Source organism: Triturus cristatus, chromosome 7 (genome assembly GCF_964204655.1).
Source record: "Triturus cristatus chromosome 7, aTriCri1.1, whole genome shotgun sequence".
Classification (NCBI taxonomy): Eukaryota; Metazoa; Chordata; class Amphibia; order Caudata; family Salamandridae; genus Triturus; species Triturus cristatus.
The window spans coordinates 1,521,665,438-1,521,686,809 of record NC_140590.1 but is presented as its reverse complement, the minus strand read 5'-3'; the positions used below and the strand labels follow the sequence as shown (position 1 = coordinate 1,521,686,809).

At 44.8% G+C, this 21,372-nt stretch overlaps 1 protein-coding gene across 1 annotated transcript in view; it reads right to left on the bottom strand.

Moving 5' to 3' along the window:
- Positions 1 to 21,372, bottom strand: part of RAE1 (ribonucleic acid export 1) — a 116,760-nt gene that overhangs the window by 31,545 nt on the left and 63,843 nt on the right. The window contains exons 3-4 of the mRNA XM_085619282.1: positions 19,810 to 19,914; positions 17,223 to 17,315 (exon numbers count right to left, since the gene is read on the bottom strand). Coding sequence (XP_085475408.1) covers positions 17,223 to 17,315; positions 19,810 to 19,914 — 198 coding nt within the window. The remainder of the gene's footprint in view (positions 1 to 17,222; positions 17,316 to 19,809; positions 19,915 to 21,372) is intronic.

Here is a 21,372-nt window from a genome sequence, read left to right as displayed (position 1 = left end):
ACAATAACTCTGAACAGTCTTAAGATCAAGGACTGCCTAACAAATCCCAAGCTGGATGTACAAAAGTAGACCGGGATGATCGCTTATACCCATGCTCTTTGCCCTTGCTATCAAACCTTTTACTGAAATGATAAGGATAAAAAATGTGGAAGGGAATTCCACTAACAAATGGAGGCCATCTTATTTCATTTTATGCTGATAATATGCTGTTGTTCCTAGGAGATGTAAGCTAAGGTGTGGGCCCTACAGTACAACACTGAGTGAAATATGGGAGGTTATCTGGTTTTATGAGAAACTGGTCCAAAACCTGTGCCCTCTCAATAAATTGAGTAATGCAAGAGCAACAACACAAACTGCAATGCAGGAATATTGCCCGGCAGCAGGATACATTCATAGGTTTGGAGGTAAAAATCTACCACCAGCCGAGTATTTAATGGAAGAAAAACTAAAAACTGCCATGAGAAATCTGAAACAGATTACTGAATTTTGATAGACATTAAAGTTATCAGTAACGGGATACATTCTTCTGACAAAAACAAAGGAGCTCCAGACTCTTAAATTATTTAATTTATCTTTATGGATCAGCCCTAAATGGTTTAAAGAAGCAGAAGTACTCCAGAGGCATTTTTTTTGGGGGGGGAAGGAACATGCAAATTCCTTAAATTATCACTGCTCAAGGCAGGGCACCGGGCACCTGACCTTGACTATTTACCCGCCCAGATCCATTGGACAGCTTAAATGGCCGGAGCAGCGGGTTCACTAAACCAATGGGTACACTGGGACTTGAGACTTATCAGGGTGCACTTATCTACCAGCTACCAGTAAACAGACAGAAGAGAAAAGAAGTATCCAGTTTAGCTTAAACTGCACTGAGATGCCTGGGGTTACCCTAGGGCTTTTAGCTTGTTACATTGGTCATAGGCAAGACTAATCCCTATAGGAGCTCTTTATCAAGCAGGCAAATGGATACCTTTAGAGAATTTGATTGAGGAACTTAAGCTTCCGACTTCCCAAATGTTGATACATGGAGAATTTACGAAAAACATTAGATGGGGAAACAAAACACTGCCAAACCACAAACATTTGGGGTTCTTCAACTGCTATCCACAGCTAGCAACAGTCGCAGGCTGGCAACCCGGTTAAATAGATCTGTCTCAGACGCAACTAAAGAGGGATTACAGAAGGGTTCAGAAATGTAAGGTTTAAGTAGGACCTGAAAAGTGTCTGCTAGGACTATTTGATAGACTGAAACTAACAAAGCTGGTAACAGGAACCTAAAAAAATGGAAGGGCATGGTAGTCTCATTAATAGAAACATATGAAGGAAAGAGGACAGCAAATGGGCTAAGTGAGGAGAAAGAAGAAGGGAACACAAAGAAGGGATGAGTAAAAGATAAACAGGATCTTGGTGTCTGATTTCTCAATGGCTCTGTGTGAGGAGACTGGATGTGAAATGTAGTTTTTGATGTGGAACTAGTGATAACTCCAACAGGATGGTGAAACAAGGTTGATGGGCTCATGTGGGAGCTATTAGGATTAGTGTGAGAGATGTTTGCCTGAGTTTCCGAACCACTGATGGAATGAGTGGGAGAGGCAGAAAAGCATATGCAAAGATCCCCGACCAGTCGATCCATAGTGCATTGCCTTTTGATACATTTTGTGGGTTCCACCACTGCAGGGAGCAATGGGTGCAGCCATTTACCAACAATAGATCGGTCAAATGACCCTGCGACTGGTTCCACTGACTTGCTAAGCAGAGGGGGGGGGCATATGAAGCCTTGCATGTGGGACAATCATGATGCAAGAGGCCATCATTCCCAGCAGTTGCATATACACTCAAGCTGGTAGTGAGGGGGGGGGGGTTGAAACTGAGGGACTAGAGCTTGAATATTGCGAATTCTGGCTGCATTAGGAAAAGCGAGAGATTTTTGAGTATCTAAAGTGGCTCCTATATAGGTTTGTATGTTGGAAGGTTGGAGATGAGACTTTAACACATTGACTGTAAACCTTAGTTGTAGCAGTAACTGTAGTGTTATGCGAGTGTGCTGGAGACACTTTATGTAAGTGCTGGCTTTGATGAGCCAGTCATCTAAGTACAGGAAGACATGAACGTGTTGTCTTCGCAGGTGAGCCGCGACTACAGCCAGGCATTTGGTAAATACTCTGGGAGCAGTGGTGACTCCGAATGGGAGCACTTTGAACTGGTAATGCTGCCCCGCTGCCACAAATCTGGGATATATGCGATGAGCGGGATGTATTGGAATGTGGAAAAATGTGTCTTTTAAGTCTAGAGTGGACAAAAAGTCGCCTTGCTGTAGAAGTGGGAGCACTTGTTGAAGTGTCACCATGTGAAAATTATCCGATTGTATGTAGTGATTTAACTCTCTGAGGTCTAAAATGGGTCTGAAAGAGCCGTCCTTTTTGGGTATTAGAAATTACAGGAAGTATACGCCCGACCCTTGATATTGTAGTGCTACGGGCTCAATGGCTTCCTTCAAAAGTAGAGACTGAACCTCCCGTTTGCGGAGGTGTATATGATCAGGTGACATTTTATGTGAACGCGGGAGAATGTTTGGAGGATTGTTGGTAAGCTCCAGGCAATAACCAGATTGGATCATTCCTAGCACCCATCTGTCTGTAGTTATTTATTGCCAGACAGGAAGGAATAGTGAAAGACAGCCCCCCCCCCCCCCCGGACAGGTGTTGAATTATTGGAGGGGATCGTAAGCAAGTCACGGTTTGTAATTTGAGGGGGAGGTGCATGTTGTGGAACCTCTACCTTTGCCATTGTTGCCTCAGTAGCCTCCTCTAACGAAACCTTTTGAAGACAAGGGCTGTTTATTGCCTTTGTATGGTGTAGAGGCAGTGAGTGTCTGAAGAGATATTTTTGGGCCTCCCATGATAGAAGGTGCGCAAGGACCCACGGTTGGAAGGGGACTGTAGAGCGCCCATAAATTTTACCACCTTTGTATCCTTTTTCATTTTTTCTAAGGACGTGTCTACTACAGGACCAAAGAGATGTTGTTTGTCAAATGGTTTGTTAAGAATGGAAGCCTGAACTTCGGGTTTAAAACCCGAAATCCTTAACCATGCGTGTCTTCTCAGTAACACACTGGTACTGACGGCTCTAGCTGCAGTGTCAGCTGCATCTAGTGCACACCTAACTGAAGGATCAGATATGAGCTTCCACTCTTGCAGTAAGTCTTGGGCTTTGCTGTTCTGTTCATCTGACAGAAATCGGAGCAACTGCTCTATCGTACCTGGCTAAAAGGGTCTGGGTATTAGCAATGCGCCAGTAATTTGCAGCTTGGGAGGCTACTCTTTTTACGGAGGGATCTATGAGCTTTGATTCTTTGTCTGGAGGAGGAGCATCCCCTGACATCTGTGAATTGGACCGTTTAGGGGCATTAGAAACCACTAAAGAGTCTAAAGATAACTGGACTTTAGTGAAAGCTGGATCTGATGGTGCAGGTTTACATTTTTTGTCTATCCTGGGTGTGAGAATGCGTGTACGAAACGGGTCGTTAAATATGTCATCTACATGTCTTAACATGCCTTTGAGCATAGTGAGTGTATGGGTGGTTCTTTGGGAACTACTGAGGGTTTCAAAGAGGAAATCCTCCTCTAGGGACTCCTTATGTAATTGTACCCCATGATATTCAGCAGCTCTGCTTAGCAGCTCTGTAAAGCCTACATTATCATCTGGTTGAGAAGGCTTGGTAGGATAAAGGTCAGGATCATTATCTGTGGGAGAATCCATATTATAATCCTTCCAGGGGCCTGCAGGTGAAGCATTCCCATCATCCGCATCATCAGGTGTTTGTGGTTGTGGCGAATTAGTAGGAGTAACTAGTAAATGCTGTGTTTTGTGGGGAAGTGATGGAGGAGGAGAAGGGTTAGTACCAACATGTTTTCCTTTTTTAAGGAATGTGATAAGTGTCCTGTGACTCAGATTTGCGTTTATGTGACAATTTGGTTGCAATCTGTCCAGTTTTTGGATTAATAAAAAGTTATTTTTGTTTTGGGTCCGGTTTCGAAGGCGGGGCTTCGAAACGGGGCTCCTGTGGTGGTTGCGAAGCGTCTTTATGTTTCGGGGCCGAAGTCTTCGGTGTCTTGTCGATGTCTTTGGTACCAAAGATTTCAGATCCGAAGACGTTTTCGGTGATGAAGGAGCTGGGCCTGAGACTGGTTTTGGCTTCAAACCTGAAGGTTTTGGCTTGGTGCCCGAGTGTGGATAACTCTATCCCGAGCCGAACCGGTGTTTTGGTGCCGTGCCGGAAGACGGGGTGTAGGAAACATTTTCTCAGTGCCGACCATGGCCCGAAGGCAGAGGTGGGACCGGCGCCTTTTTCTTAGTTTGAGTAGGACTTTGGGGCAAGGGAGGTTCGGTACTCACGATACGCTGACCTTGTGGAATCTCTTCATACACATCGGAGACAGATTCTGAGAAGGATATAGGATTCTCCTGCTCTTCCTCGGCCCCTAGTGCATCACCAGTATCTTGTTCGGAATCTTCTCCGAAGAGGTCCGAAATGGAACTGGTGTGTTGCCTCTGCATGTTGCGACGTCGAGCCAGATGGTCGTGGAGCGTTTTCTTTGAGCTGAAATATTTACACTCGTCGGAGTCTTGTTCGTTGTGCTACAGGGATAAGCACAAGTTGCACACTGTGTGTGAGTCGGTGCACAGGAACTTCACCTGGCACCAAGGGCAGAATTTAAGTTGGTTCTATCAACTGCGAGGTGGACCGACGTGGGTAGGCAAATATAGACTCAATCAGCGCTATATTCTTTGTCCAGCCGGACCGAATTTTTATAAATGTATGACAGAAAGTACACAGAAAAATTAAAGTGGGACACAACCAGCGTCCTACCGACATCTATATTTACTACTGATAATAAACTGTCTGTCTAGGGACCTCTGTCTTTAGAAATTATATACGTACCCAAGGTCCCCGACCAATTGCCCATTGGGTTCCCTTGTCTTTTTGAAAACAGGGACTAGGCCAGACGGCCTTCCACGAGTTTCCCGATCGAAAAGAGTTTTTTGTATTTAACAAGATACGCGGAGAAAAGTGAACACACGATCGAAAACAATATGGTCGAGGGTAAGTGGATTGCGCACCAAGAGGAACCCGAGAAACGCATTCGAACCGGAGCGCAGCAATTCACGTCCGAACCCCATGGCGGAAAAAAAAACAATCTAACAATGGAGTCGATGCCTACCTACCTCGTGACTGGAAAGACATCTTCGAAGAAAAATAACTAGCAAACATCCGGACCCAACACTAGATAGCAGGAGTTTGCAAAGCATGTGATCTACAGCTCACATGCCTCAACCACTTGGTTCCTTGTTTTGATGAGATACTATGCCATTTTGTCAGAGTACTGAGAAGGATAGTATCCTGCAAGTACCCAATTCTTGTGGACAATATGGGCAGGGTCGATCTTGGCACCATCAAAAGCCTACTTAGGAAGATGTTTTCTTACACCTGTAGCATATTACGCTCCCCTCCTCCGATACAGGGGATCTATATAAAGCTAAAGGGAGGCATTTAGTTCTGCATAATTTAATCATTTCTTTAATAGGCTTATTTCCAGGATGCCCAAGTAACTAAAAGTTTTTAATTCAACTAGTTTTTGGCCCAGGGCAAATTAGCTCTTCCACTTTCTTTTCCGGCAGACCAATGTATGGGTCTTACTTAAATTCAGCTTTAGATCTCGATTCTCCATGAATGTTCTATCTATTAATCACTGGAGGCCAATTGCAGTCCGAAATACGAGCACTGCATCGTCTGCATAAAACTGGACCGGAGTGATATGGCGCCTACCTTGGGTGCATCAGGCATTACAGTCTACAATAGGCTGCCCACCCCATTTATAAATAGAGAGAATAACAGAGGTGAGAGCACGCACCCCTGCCTTATCCACCAGATCACCCGAAATGTATTTGTACCCTCCCCCTTACTACCTACTACCATAAAGCATAGAGGCTGTCAAGTATGCATACAGCTGGGAGAGGTGGCATACAATACCATGTGGGCACCCATCTCTATTAGGACATACCATAGTTTTGCATGATTTACAAGATCAAAGACGCAGGACAAATCTGCAAAACATAGGTAGATATCCCCCTCCCATGCCAACATATATTAACTGATAATAAGAAGCAGATGTATTCCTTGTTCCACAGAAGTAAGTCCTGACTCAAACCTGGTACACCCCTCAAGAGGACAGCGTCAGTCAGTGGGGGCGTGGGTAACCGCCGAGCATGGCAGACGCACTCTGAGTGAGCTCCGTCCCAGGACCAATTAATCTGGGGTGCATCTTTCACCCGGACGAGAGTTGTATGACCGAAGAACGGCAGACGGGTGACATACCTACTCCAACTTCGATGGGAGGACCTTTGCACAGCTGAGTAGAGCGAGCGCGTTGATGCCGTTTGGGGCCTAACCAGGACACCCGATCCGATGCTGACAAGGCGGCGCCGGATTGGGAGATCGCGGAGGTGTGGAAGAAGTGGGGAGGTGCAGCTGTTCGGCCCGATGGAGACCCCTGCCTTCTTGGACTATTGTGTGACCCCCGTGTGAGAGCGGGGGCCCTGAGTTACCGAGGCCTCCGGCCCCCCTGCGGGGTTCGCCGATCAGGCCTGTGCCTCTCCTGCTCCTGTGGCAGCGCATCGCTGACACCCTCCCCCTCCTCACCTGCACCTTACTGAACTCCTGAGCCCACGAGATGGGTGACGAGCGTGGGGGCTGAGGAGTGGACACGGCCCAATGCGGGGCCTTGGAGGCAGGCGGGCGGACAGCGACTGAATCCTAAATCTGTTGCGGTGTGCGGAGCCGCTCATGGCCTCGTTCCTGCGCTGCACTCGCCTTTGTTGTGGCCTCCGGTGGGTGAGTGCGGACTGAAGAGTTCCCCCCCGGGCATGTGGAATGCTCAATCGTCCCTTCTACACTGAACTTGGACCAGCAGCGGCCCGCCGGTGCCTTGCACTGGTGCCTGGGCCCGGCCCTGTACTGCGGTTGGTGTGGAGCGAACACATGTCCGCTGGTGGTGCTGTAGCCCGGGTGACAACAGTGAGTAGTGTGTTACAGAGCCCTCACACCACGGGCTCGGTGTCTTCCCCTTCCCTCCGGATACACAGTGTGCGCAAAGAGGTAGCGAGAGCCCTATCGCCTTAGCCTACGGGCCCGCCCTGATGCTGGTAGGGCGCATCCCCACTGTGGGGAGTGTAAATCATAATGAGGCCCCCTGTCGGAAGCAGGACACCCCGCTGGACCCTCGGCACAAATCACAGAGCTCCTCTCCCCCCTATAGCAAGCAGATACTGGAGAGTAACCACGAGGGCCTTGGGAAGTGGATCGGGCCTATAAGGGCAAAGGCACAGCCTTCAGCTGGGGTGTGACCTGAACGAGATGATTATTTGAGGACAACTCCGCCAATTTATAAGCGGAGAAGCAGCTGGATAGCGGAATACCCCTGCTACCTGCGCAGAAACACAGTGTGGTGAAGGGCTCAAGGGTGGGGGAAGCTGCCGAGAACATTACTCAATCGCCCACTGGGGTCCACCGGTCCAGGCTGGAACCGTACACCCAGCAGACCACACGGAGCTGATCACTGACAGTGCTTTACTTCATACAATAACGAAGACACCAAACCCAAATACGCACCCTTACCTCAAGGCACATTGAACGGACTCCCGGTGCTGTGCTGGGAAATAACTGAAAATGGGGCACCCAAAGAGCAAAGTTCCGGAGAACACTACTACAAGCTCACAACAAACGAAGGACACAGACGCTCCCTCTCAGCAGCCTTTCTTGAGCTGTGTCCCACCAACAAACTTGGCTTCAGAACCCAATAAACTGGATCCAATTCTTCAGGAGGTGCGGGACTCTAGAAAATCCATAGAGCAGCAAATCAGCTCCTTGACAACAAGATTCACTCTTCTGAAAGCAGACCATGCCAAACTCGCCACCACCGTTAGAGACAACAAACTTGCCATAGCTGAACTGGTGCCGCAACATAAGGAGCATAATAATATCAAAATGGGGTAACCCAGTATCCCTCAGAACCTGGGCAGATTATCAAAATGATACAAACGGTGCTGTCGGGTAAACAATATTACTTCTAGAAAAAACCTTCATTTGTTTGCTTATACGAACACACATAGAGACCATAAATAGTTTTCAAAACGGCTTTATGAATTGCATCATTCATAGATAACTAATTGCAATGGCTGTCAAAAATTAAATGTGAAACATATTTGTGACAAAGTGACATATAGTGCTCAGTGCTGTGGTGAAAAGTGCGTAATATATACAGTGTGACTTATGGAGGTATTGATAATTTACAGAGGCCAGTTAAGCGAATATTTGAAACAATCTGCAGATGGATTGAATGAGTCTTTTATGCAGAGTATTTCCAACTGATCCTTGTACAAATGTCGACGTTTCAACCCAAGGTAGCGTTATTCGCTAGTCAATACGGGTCTTCATCAGGACAGGGAGTGACAGCCTATGAAATAGTAAGGAATATGGTCAGGTGCGTTCGAGAGACTGAATGCCGTATAAATTGGTGCATGCAAGGTGAAGACTCAGTACAGTTTCTTCTCAGTCTTAAGTATTGTCCGTAGGGCAAATTGTCTCTCAGATTACGGGGATGGTGTGAGTTGTATCTTAGTAGTGTATTTCTTTCCATGGGCTTGCGATAAAGATCACAGTATAAGAGCCCTTCCTCCACTCGAAAAGTAAGATCCAGGAAATCTATTGACTCGTTGTTACTAGTCATAGTAAACTGAATGTCGTTGGACCTGGCATTGAGCCACTCGTGAAAGTTATTCAGCTCCATGCTGTCGCCGGACCACACCATGATGACATCGTCAATATAACGTTTCCATACTGCAATCTGGTTGAGAAATGGATTTTGGTGACTGTATAGATGTTCCTCTTCGTAGTTGTCCATAAAGATATTCGCCAAGCTCGGCGCATATGTGGCTCCCATCGCCACTCCTTTACACTGGTAGTAGAAATGTTTCTGAAAAATAAAATAATTCTTTTTCATTGCGATCTCTAAGAGTGTAATCAAGAAATCGGTTGGGATCCAGTGGGGTCTCTCTCGTTCATCCAAGGTGGTTCTAATAACTTCCAATGCTTTGTCTTGAGGGATTGAGGTATATAGTGAAGAGACATCCAATGTAACGAGCAGTTGTGTTTGTAGATCGAATTCCTGCCCCTCCAAAAGTTGAATAATGTGCATAGTGTCTCTCACAAATGATTTTGTCTTGGGGACCCACGGTTGCTACCGAGTATGAAGTAATTGCTTAAGGCCGGGCTGATTTTGATGGTGAGTTGAGATCCTCATGCGCGTTAACCCTGTCCCACCTGATTTAGACACCTCGCTAGTTTTAACTTCAATCTAGACTGAGTTCCTTTTATTTATTTATTTCCACAGTGATTCGTTCCTTCTGAGGATAAAACTTTGTCTATCCTCACGCACTTACCGCCCTGGACTAATCCCTTATGCGGGTTTGTTCAACTCATCTATCAAACGATTTGACTTGAACCGTTTTTGAGAAAGAATTTACCCACCTACCAAGTGAGTTTATCAGTTTATCCTCGTTAATGCGATCATTTTGACAGCCATTCCAGGGCCATGTCTTATAAAGTCTCATTCTCTTGAATTGATTCCTAGCCAGGTCGTACAGGATACAACTGCTCCTGTTTGCCTTTACATACCGCCCCACAAGTTACATTGGGCCTCCCTTTTGGTGAGTCTTCACCTTGCATGCACCAATTTATACGGCATTCAGTCTCTCGAACGCACCTGACCATATTCCTTACTATTTCATAGGCTGTCACTCCCTGTCCTGATGAAGACCCGTATTGACTAGCGTATAACGCTACCTTGGGTTGAAACGTCGACATTTGTACAAGGATCAGTTGGAAATACTCTGCATAAAAGACTCATTCAATCCATCTGCAGATTGTTTCAAATATTCGCTTAACTGGCCTCTGTAAATTATCAATACCTCCATAAGTCACACTGTATATATTACGCACTTTTCACCACAGCACTGAGCACTATATGTCACTTTGTCACAAATATGTTTCACATTTAATTTTTGACAGCCATTGCAATTAGTTATCTATGAATGATGCAATTCATAAAGCCGTTTTGAAAACTATTTATGGTCTCTATGTGTGTTCGTATAAGCAAACAAATGAAGGTTTTTTCTAGAAGTAATATTGTTTACCCGACAGAACCGTTTGTATCATTTTGGCAACATAAGGAGCAAGCAAAGCAACTAACACAGTTGCAGCGTCAAGTGACGTGACTACAGGAGCGGATTGATGATGCAGAGGGAAAAGCTCGGAGAAATAACGTTCGCGTTTTAGGATTACCGGAGGGATGTGAAGGGCCCAACGCCACCAAGTTCATGGAGCAATGGTTCAGGGAACATGTGGCCCTAGAGGGCCTCTCAGACTTGTTCTGTGTGGAGAGGGCACACAGAATCCCATCAGGCCGACCAACAGCAGGGGCCATGCCCCGCCCCACGATTGCACAGATTCTAAACTTTAGGGACCGAGACCCGTTACTTCAGAAGGCCAGAGAGGGGACCCCGATACTGTATGAAAACCAGGGGATTTCATTATACCCTGATTACACAATGCTCGTGCAGCGCAAAAGGTCCTCATATCAGGCGTCCAAAAAAAAGCTTCGAACTCTAAATCTTAAGTATGCCCTACTCTTCCCTGCTCACCTAAAAGTCATACATGACCAAAAAGCAAATTTTTTTGACACCCCGGAGGACGCTGATGAATGGTTGGAGATCATGTTCCCTCGGACGATGTTGGGTTCCTCCTTACAAAGTATGCCTCGAAGCCAGAGGACACCGATTTCTCGGAGATCACGCCGTAATAATCGTCAGAAAATCCCAAGGCGGTAACCATACTCTGGAATAGGCCCTACGAGGACGTGCAGAGGCAATAGCAGCGGCAAGCACTTTTAGAGACACTAACCTCCAATCAGCATCCGATTCTTCTGAGGAGAACCCTCACATTCTGACTCCGAAAACAGTATCGCTTTGTTCCCCACTGTGACTCCTCAGACTGCGGACAATTTGCTGGGCTAACAAATTGTAGGGTGGGGGGATTTGAACTGCCCTGTTTGGATGCTCTATAATTGTAAGTGGTAAGGTAACAGCTGATAGTAGCTGACATAACATTATCCCAGCTTCGATACAAACACATCGGTTAACGTATTGGGTCCGGGTATTGTGGGCTCTAACATCCCATACATCACTATGTACAACATAGGAAGCACCCCCCAGAATGCGAATGCACCTTATAACCTGTTCACAGTTCACACTGTTGTGATATTAGTTTGGACCAGTGTAGTTCTAGCGCTGGACCCAGTATTTCAGGTTAGTTCAAGGGAGTTTAGGGTTACAGGCTCACCCCATGCACCACGATTCATAGTACATGCCCTGGCTCCTCGACCTCTTGAATACAATGCACAAAGTTACACTACTACAGGTCAGACGCCTACACAATAATAACCTGGAAAGTACGGGGACTGGGTTCTGTACACAAACGCCATGGATATATATACAGCTTAACAGACGCAGGGCACACAGTGTTCCTCCAAGAATCCTACCTCACCGAATCTGAAGCTATAAAGATGCATAAGAAATGGAGAGGCCAAATCCCTTCCACATCATATTCTGCCTTTGCCGGCAGGGGTGGGGGGGGGGGGCGTCCATCTGGGTGAGGGGCGGGGTTCCTTTTATAACTTTAGAATAATGCATAGACCCACAGGGTCGATATACCTTAGTAAGGGGTACACTGGATGGCATGCAAGTGATACTGGGAAGTATATACGCCCCTAATTTTGACCAAGATAAATTCCTGATGAACATTAACCATGTGTTGGCGGACTGGGCAGGGTACCCATCGCTACTGGGTGGTGACTACAACGCGGTCATGGACATTGCCATTGACCATTCACATCCTCCTATCATGGGAGCAAGATACATTAAACAGGCGGAGGCACTGGTTAGGTGGTCGGAAGACTGGGCGCTGGAAGATGTCTGGAGTCTCAAAAATCCAACCAGCAGAGAGTACTCCTTTTTTTTCCTGACACACCACCGACACATGCCCCCTCACAGCACAAGTCACACACACTATTTGGGTAAAACTTTATCTGAACACCATCCATTAGAACAAATCATTACCTGGGGTGTAATTTCCACCCCGGTCCCCCACCTGGAAACGATGGCCTCAGATGCCGGAGGACCCTATTTTTAAGAATGCAATGGTGGTCGGTATCCAAAATTATTTCACAGAAAATGCCAACACTGCCTCCACAAGACACATAGAATGGGAGGCATTTAAAACTGTGATCAGGGGCATAGCTATTAGTACCACGGCGGGGGCACAGCAGGAGATACACAACAACTTAAAAACCGTTGAAAACAACATGAATGCATTAGAGCAAGAAGCGACACGGGATCCCACTAAGGCAGCAGAGTTGCAGGAGATGCATATGAAACACTCCGAACTGATGGAAAGCTACAGAATAATAGAATACAAGTCATACACTCAGTTAAAACACACAGAGGCTGATAAATCGGGTGCACCGCCGGCGCGCATCTTACGTGACGCACCCTCTGCCGTGGTCATACAGGAGATAACCACACCAGGGTGAAACACTGTAACCACCCAGCAGGATATAAATGAAGCCTTCTGCAATTATTAATAAACCCTATACCAAGCCCCACCGCAGCGGACAGATGATATTATAGATGCCTTTTTTGATGATCTATCTCTTCCCCAACAAGGCCGCACCGCTCAAGATGCATTATCAGGCCCTATCAAAAGGGTAGAAATCAGAGACGCTATTCGGGCGCTACCACGAAATAAGGCCCCTGGCCTAGATGGTCTACCGAATTCTTTGACACCTTCGCGGATATTATGATTCCCGAATTAGAACAGCTATATAACGCTGCGATGGAAACAGGGTTCCTCCCCTCCACTACAATGCAGGCACTAGTGGTATCCCTTCCTAGACCGGGCCACGTTGCCACAGATATCTCAGGATATCGCCCCCTCTCATTACTTGCCACAAAATATAAAATACTGAGCAAAATTCTGGCACTCCGCCTCCTCCCGTACCTGCACAATTTGATACATACTGACCAATGTGGCTTTGTGCCTGCACGCAGTACCTCATTGAATATTCGCTGACTGTATCAAGTCATGGGGACCATCTCTGAAACGGATCACAATGCAGGTTGCATTTCACTAGATTTAAAACAGGCGTTTGACACACTCCACTGGGACTACATGGTGAAATCGCTGGGGAAATTTGGCATACCACCGGCCTACCTGAAGCGGGTATAGCTACTGTACGCTGCCCCTACGGAGCGGGCCCGCACAGACGCACAGGAAATAAAATTTCCAGCGCATTACCAGTTGGTGGAGGCACTCAACAAGGATGCCCATTGTCACCCTTGTTATTTGTGCTTGCACTGGAACCCTTGTCCATTAAACTGCGGCCCGAAGCAGAACATGCGGGCATTAGGCTGGGGCATGCCAAGCATGTACTGTCGGCATATGCAGACAACATAATCATACGCCAAGGACCTGGTTGATGACCTTCAGCCCATTCCAGGTATATTACGACAATTTGAATTGGTCTCTGGCCTGGCTATAAATGAGGCAAAATCACAAGCGTTTTTTTTTTATCCTGGTAACACCCAGATACCATATAATTTGGACAACTCTCCCTATTGGTAGCGCAGAACACGTTCAAATATTTAGGTATACACATCTATAGAGAATCACAAGACCTAATAGAAGGCAACCTGAATAGGGCTATTAGGGCGATTCGATCCCAAACGACCTTCGGGACTTCGTTGCCATTATCCATGATGGGCCGGGTAGCTATTTCAAAAACAGTAGTCCTCCCACAGCTGCTGTATTTTTTCACGAACCTACGGTGATAATTCCTACTACCATATTTAAAATACTAGATACATTACTTTCCGATCTCGTCTGGGGAAATGGCCGGCGAAGGGGGGGCCTAGCTAAACTGCAATTAGAGACCGATGGGGCGGATTAGGGGCACCTGATTTTCGTGCATACTGCTATGCAAGCCAACTACAATGGCTGTCATACTGGCTGGCAGACCGCAACTTACATGAGGTGGTATACACAGCTCATGACATAACCCGTGGTGTCCTACACACTTTGGTACTGCCTCGTTCGAAAGTTCCACCGAACGCCCTGGCACAGCAATTCTATACTGGCATAGGGCGGTGCAATACACACGCCGGAGAATCCCATATGCTACTAACTTGCCATTGCTAGGTATCCCTACACCCACAGGACTAAATACAACCCGAACCATCCGCAGCTGGGCTGAGGAAGGGGTCACCACAGTGGAGGCGCTTTTCAACAACAGTACACTCATGGACCATGGGAACTTCACTAGGGCAAATGGGGTTTCGGGCAACCCATTTATGATGCATGCAGTAATCCTTGCCTATGTTAAAAAACACTGGGCCACTTCCAGAGAAGAACCCCAAACACACAAACTGACACAAGCATTATATCTCATGGGAAGGGGGACTCACCTCAAGAAATGGCTATACAGTGCCATCAGGGCACAGGCTGGGATCTCTCTCACTGACCTACACAACAAATGGTCTGAGGACCTAGGGAAAGAACTGATAGATAAGGAATGGTCTACATCGCTAGAGTACCCCAAAAAGGTTTCTCGCAATGCCAAGTTCAAATTAATACAGTATATGATATTACATAGGGCGTACCTCATTTCCGCACCGCTTACAATGTGTGTTTCTGGACACACAACACCAGTGCCCTAGGCGTAGACCGGAAAATGCCAAAATCTTACACATGCTATGGGCATGCCCTATATTAACTGAATTCTGGGAAGTGGTAATCCAAAGTAGAATCACCACGACAGGGATTCCTAAAGAGCAAACAGCTGACAGCTGCGTGCTTGGATTGCGCCGCGGCCCTAAATCACAGAAGGTGCAAATGTGTTTCACTGATTTGGCGGTTCTTATTGCCAAAGGCGCCATCATAATGCGGTGGAAATCAACGAAGGCCCCATCAGTTTATATTTGGCACAATCAGGTGGTGCGATGGGGTAGTGCGGAGATTGCTGCCATTAGACGGGAGGAGGCCCGAGGTCAACGTAAGACCCTAATATCACCTGCTACTAGAAGCACTCAAGGCCCTTGAACCTGCACCCATCCCTAGATGAATTGATTAATATGATAATTACCGTCCGTTTACAGCTCCTCCCGCCCACCTAATACCGACCCTAGAACGATATATAGGAGTACTAGGATTCTCCAACCCCTACACTCTACACATGCATCTATGGGCAAAATGAGGGAACCAAGGTATACTGCATAGCGGAGTATTTTAAATGGGGTAGTTGAGAGGGGTGGGATAGTTTAGTTGTTCTGTAATCGCAAATGCACTCATATATAGCCTTTTCTTTCTAGGTACTACTGTAAGACTGCACAAGTGCATTAAACTGCATCAAAGTTATGTAGTGCCTCATAATAGCTATAGACTAATAACAGTAAGATATAAATTGTACAGTATTATTTTCAATGTACTGTAAAATGGATTACGAATATACATGTTCTGCGGGAAAAAAAGGAAAACCAATAAAGTGTGTTTACATTTTTTTTAAAAAGGACAGCGTCAGTAATTAATGCCTTCTACCACTTAGGTATTCTGCGTGAAATTCTGCCTCTGTTAAGTCTGCATAAATTATTGCTATTCTTCAAGCTATGGTCTACTCAAGAACAGACAACTGCAACAGAATCTAGGCTGCCTACATTATCCTAGAATGGTTAAGCCATGAAGTGCAATACCATGCCATATTCCTCAATTTTAGGATAAGCGCACAAACCCTATTTCTCAAAATATTGGCTTCCCTTTTAACTTTCCAACCTGAGGACACCATACCATCCACCTGATGAGATGCAAACATTCTGGGGAAGGGCTATCTGTGGCTCCTTCTGGAACCAACTCTCTCTAATGCTCAGACTCAAATACTGTGTTTTCAGAATCTGAAAGCCTTGAAGTTGCGTGTGTTCTCAGATCACAGAAAAAAGCCATGGGTCTGAAATCCTGAGAGAGGTCAGAATTATAACTTCGTCCACTTAACCAAGTATCGGGGGGAATCCCTTTTCAGGACGGTTCCCCTCACACATCAAAGGTGTCATGCTTCATCATAGGGGTGCCTACTCGCGTGAGAGACCTAGTCTCTACGCGGGCTACAACCCCCTCTCTACGAGGGAGGAGCACAGGGATGTTTTATTTGTGGTACGGCGGGTGTACTAAAACCTTGTGTGAGCTTGGTGTGGTAAAAAGGTGCAGTGCTGGTGTGTGCGTGATTTAAAACTGGTTATGGGGTTAGCTAAGCAGCAACTTTATTCCGCTACCCAGTGTCAGGATTAAAAACAAGTCAAACAGCTTGTAACACAGGTACCGCTATAAGGAGCGTCTGTGTTAGTACATGACCCAACATGTTTCGGCCTAGGGACCTGTACAAGTGTCGCGGCCTTCTGCATGTGTTCTGACAGGCATTTAGATTCCAGTCTTGTCAAATTATTAATCCAGGATTTGTTGGCTGACAGAATATGATTGCTGTTAAATTTAGATGACCCAACCTTTAGCCAAGTAGCCTCCCATCCTTCCTTCATAATAGTCAGTAGCCACCAGCATTACAATATAAATACAATATTAACTATATTAAAATCCATTTTTTCACCAACTTATTTATCCTATTACTCTAAAGTATTTTGAGGCTTTGGAAGGAGAAGAGAAGGGGGGAGTTCTGACATGGGAACATAAATGGGGAGAGTGGTAGAAAAAACAGCAAATGAGCATAGTAGTCAAGGATGGAGCTTGCAAGAAAGATGACAGTTTATAACTTTGATATAGATCTCTAAAATTTTGCAAAAACTGGTAAAGTAAGCTAAGTATGTCAGCTTTGGCTATCAATGGTGTATTCATCATGTGAAAAACAAAGAGAACACAACTCACATATCAAAGATGTTTTCAGCCAACAAAAAGAAAAATTTGATCCAACAGCAAGCTCTACTTTTTCAAGCATGGGTTTAAGGCAATAAACATTTCAGTTTAGCAATGCAGTCAAATGCAATTAAATACATACATCGCTCCAACACACATCCAGTACGGGACCTGTGTGCATCTGCTGAGCCTTTGGAATAGTTTGTCCATTATCCTGCACCTCCCAACACCGCACCTAAATCGGAAAAAAAGTGAAAGGTTAAATTATTTCTAGAGAGAACTCTGTGTGAAGGTAAAGAAGCACTTTACAAGTAAGCGAGAGAAAGCTTTGGAACAACAGATGGATATAGTGAGTTGAGAATTTGAGGGGAAGGAAGCTATAGTTTGTCTGGAATCAAAGATTCTCTGAACAAGTATATCTTCAGCACTTTACAGAATAATTTAAGAACTGATGGAAGACAAATATTTTCAGATGAATGTACCCTTCCCTTTACTATTTCAAGTGGAGGGTACTTATAAAGCTGGGAAATAACTGAGCGCTGAACAGAACGAGAGACCAAGTGCATTCATAGAACATTACCAGAGAGGTGGAGATGGAGGGTACCCAACAAGGCTAAATGACAGTATTCTATGAGGAAATGGGTCTTCTACCATTCCAAACTAACCACAGAGTTACTTCACTCAACTTAGTCGATTTCTGGAAGGTGGTCAGGTGCTGGACCCTACACAGTATGGCTTCCGGGGGGGTACATAGTACTGAGTCTGCGCTTCTCAAGTCTACCGAAGAAATTAGGTCTATATTGGACCAAGGAGGAAAAGCGGCCATGATCATGTTGGACCTCTCCGCGGCCTTCGATACGGTCCATCATGTGTTATTGATGGACCGGCTGCAAAAGATTAGAGTTAACAGGACAAATTGGAAACTTATTAAGTCATTCCTAGCTGATAGAGTACAAACCGTTACTCTTGGAGATTTTACTGCTAAATCTTTCTCCCTTCCTTGTGGTGTCCCTCAGGGGTCATCCATTAGCCCAACACTTTTTAATGTTTATCTAAAACAACTCGCCCCCTCGGTAGAATCCTTAGGGTTTTACCTCACCTCATATGCTGATGATAACCAGATTGTGGTGTCCCTACTCCCAGGGGGACTTCAGAATACAGCATCTGGGTTTAAGGACTGCATGACTGCGGTGGGCAGCTGGATGGCCCAAAACTGCCTCAAATTAATTCCAGCAAAACAGAGGTGGTTCTTTTTGGAAATGACAAACTTCTGGACCCCAGCATGGTAGCCAGACTCACTTGGACCCCTCCCAACTCCTAGTGGGAAGGTAAAAAATTTAGGAATTATAAATCGACAACAAGCGGTCCTTTAAAGATCAAGTTAATGCCGTAGTCTCTGCTACATCGTATACACTGAGGTCATGTAAAAAGATTCTGCCTCTACTACCTAAAGAAAGCCAAAAAGTAGTTGTTACAGCCCTGGCCATGTCGAGACTGGACTATTGTAATAGCCTATACCTAAACATCCAGGATGGGCTATTGAAAAAACTCCAACTACTGCAGAATGCAGCTGCCAGACTGATTTCTGGCATTCCAAAATACGCCGCAATCTCGGCTGAGATTAAAAGGCTACATTGGTTAACCGTGAAAAAACGAATTTTGTTTAAGGCCATGTGCGTGGTGCACAGGTCCCTTCACAGAATTGGACCCTCTCATATGATAAAGCGCATTCGATGGTACACACCCAGAAAAATGCTGCGGTCATCAGAGGCAAAATTAATCTCAGTTCCCATTGCAAAAAAAGTTAATTGGGGGGGGACGAAGTTTTTTAGAGGGAGCAGCCAAAGCTTGGAATACTCTCCCACTACACCTTAGAAGCACAAGTAAACACTTGGATATTAGGAAGGCCCTGAAAACATGGCTTTTCACGTTTTAAAGACCAGTTGCACCTACCCAACTTAGACCAATGATGGACATCACACAATAGAAGACAGACAAATGTGTTAGCTTGTCACTTCAAGCAGAATATAACTGTGCCAGATTAGTTACAATTAGAATTCATTGGTTATTTAATGCAGTGGGACAAGGCACAGTTATTCTGGCCTGAAGGTTGTAAAATAAGATCCGTCTTCCAGCAGACTGTTCAGAGCTAATATAACATAGTAACATGTAATCATGATTTTGCTTCTGATGTTGATAAAATCAGCACAATTGTTTATTTTAGCATAAACAAACGAAAAGCAAACTAAGCTCCACCATATTTTACCTTGCGACCACTAACAAAGCTCAATGATAAAGAGACGATCCTTAGAGATGCCGCTGCACAAACTCTTAAATTGCTGAAATGAAGGCTTCCTATTTAAGGATGGCATCTTTGTACATCGCAGTTAGAAAACCAATATTCATGAATCTGCCCGTTCTTAAATTCGTAAAAAGGTATGAATTTGCTTATGTGCAGACTATGTTAAAACCGTTGTACGTAATACGCTCCAGTTGCTTTAATAAAGGAAATTATTTCCCCATTTCTATGCAGGACCAGTAGGTAAAGAGGAATCCATTAAGAAACCAATGGGAAGACAATGTACGAACTGATGACAAAAATCTCATACAGAAACGTATAAAAACAAATGGTACATCTGCGGATCTTAGCAGTCAAAAAAGAAAAGAAGTTACCCAAAGAGAAGGAGGTAGGATTTGCAGTTTGCTTATATCAGGTTTAAACAACTCACGTCATTAGCCCAGGACCCTGCAATCAAGAAGTTGCCTGGTAATGTGGGTGGGCTGAAAGAAAGGCAGCTAATACTGTCATCTGGTGGAGATGTAACTTCAATATCCTATAAAACAAAAAAACAAAATTAGATTATGCAACACACACAAAAATACACAATAATGCACAAAATGCTGTTTCAGAGTTGCAACTACCCAGTCTTACCAAATGTTCTGTAGCTTTGCCCCTCCCTTTGACACAGCTGAATTCCTTCATATATTTGTTCATCATTTCTGTCCTGTATGTAGCTTAATTTTAGTTCTGTACAAAAGAGCCAAAAATGGAACTCTCCACTTTCACTTAGTGAAAAGAAAAACATGCATATCCTCAAGTTTAAACCCATAGGTCATTTTAATATATGCATTTCTTGTAAGTGAAGTGATTTTAATGTCTTGAAACAATGCCCATTTTCATGTGATGACAAAATAGGATCTATCTGCATGAGAAAGTACTGGAAATGTTTTCATTTTCGTTGTAGTTTCACATTTGCTATAGAACAACCTGTAAACCTATATCAAGGAATATCGATTTGTGAATACATTTGGATATTGCTCGAAAACATATTTAAAGCTATCAACAAATTAAAGGTAAAGTATTGTAAGAGAATAATTTTCGTTATTCTTTAATCATGGTCCTGCAAGTTTCAGTAGGTTTTAAATCGATTCACATCTGTTTATCTACTGCCATCCAACTGCTAATAGGAAAGCTTTGTGGCGAGTTCTAATACTCACTTTCTCTATACAATTACGATGAGATGTCCATGATCAAGTCAATAAGTTCACTGCAATAATGAGGCAGGAGTTCCTAATACAAATGCAAATGAAAGGCATCCTTGACACTTATCATGGTGTTACATCTGGAAACGCCCAAGTGGACACCACTGCTCTTAATGAGCCTAGAATTCTGCAGAACGTAATTATCACTATGAAGATTTACGATAGCCAGTTAAGATACTGCAGTAATTCCTTCAATGTCAGAAATAAAATCTCCAGCCAGAGTAAGTTGGTATTCTTTCCAATACAGAGCACCTGAAAGCAACTCATTAGTTAGGCCCTTATGTGACCAATGAGGCCTTGCTGAGGAAACTGTTGCCAGCACCCAAGAAAGAGTGAGCCAGGAATTAGTCTTTCCAACAAGAAGCAGAAGAAGAATCTAGGAGTAACAGGGAACACATTTTCAGCACTTTCAAAACCAGTTCCCTTTGGCCATGGTCTGAAAAGCTATTTACCTATACTGGCCACTTCACACATCTAACAGCATATGAACTTATTGGTAGGAGTATTAGTAACAGAACGAACAACATAGCATGGTTTCCTTCAAAGGACAGATTCACTACTTTTACTAGATTTCAGCTGATAATCCAGATAGGTCAAAACGTGTCCCTAGTGGCAAGCATTATGCCGATATGTATTCATAACAGCTTGAACAGGCTGATGCATGGAAGGAGATCAGTAAAGTTATCCAGAGGATGTCAACAAGTAATTCAAATGCCCAATGCTTGTACAACTACCAATACAAGCTTTAC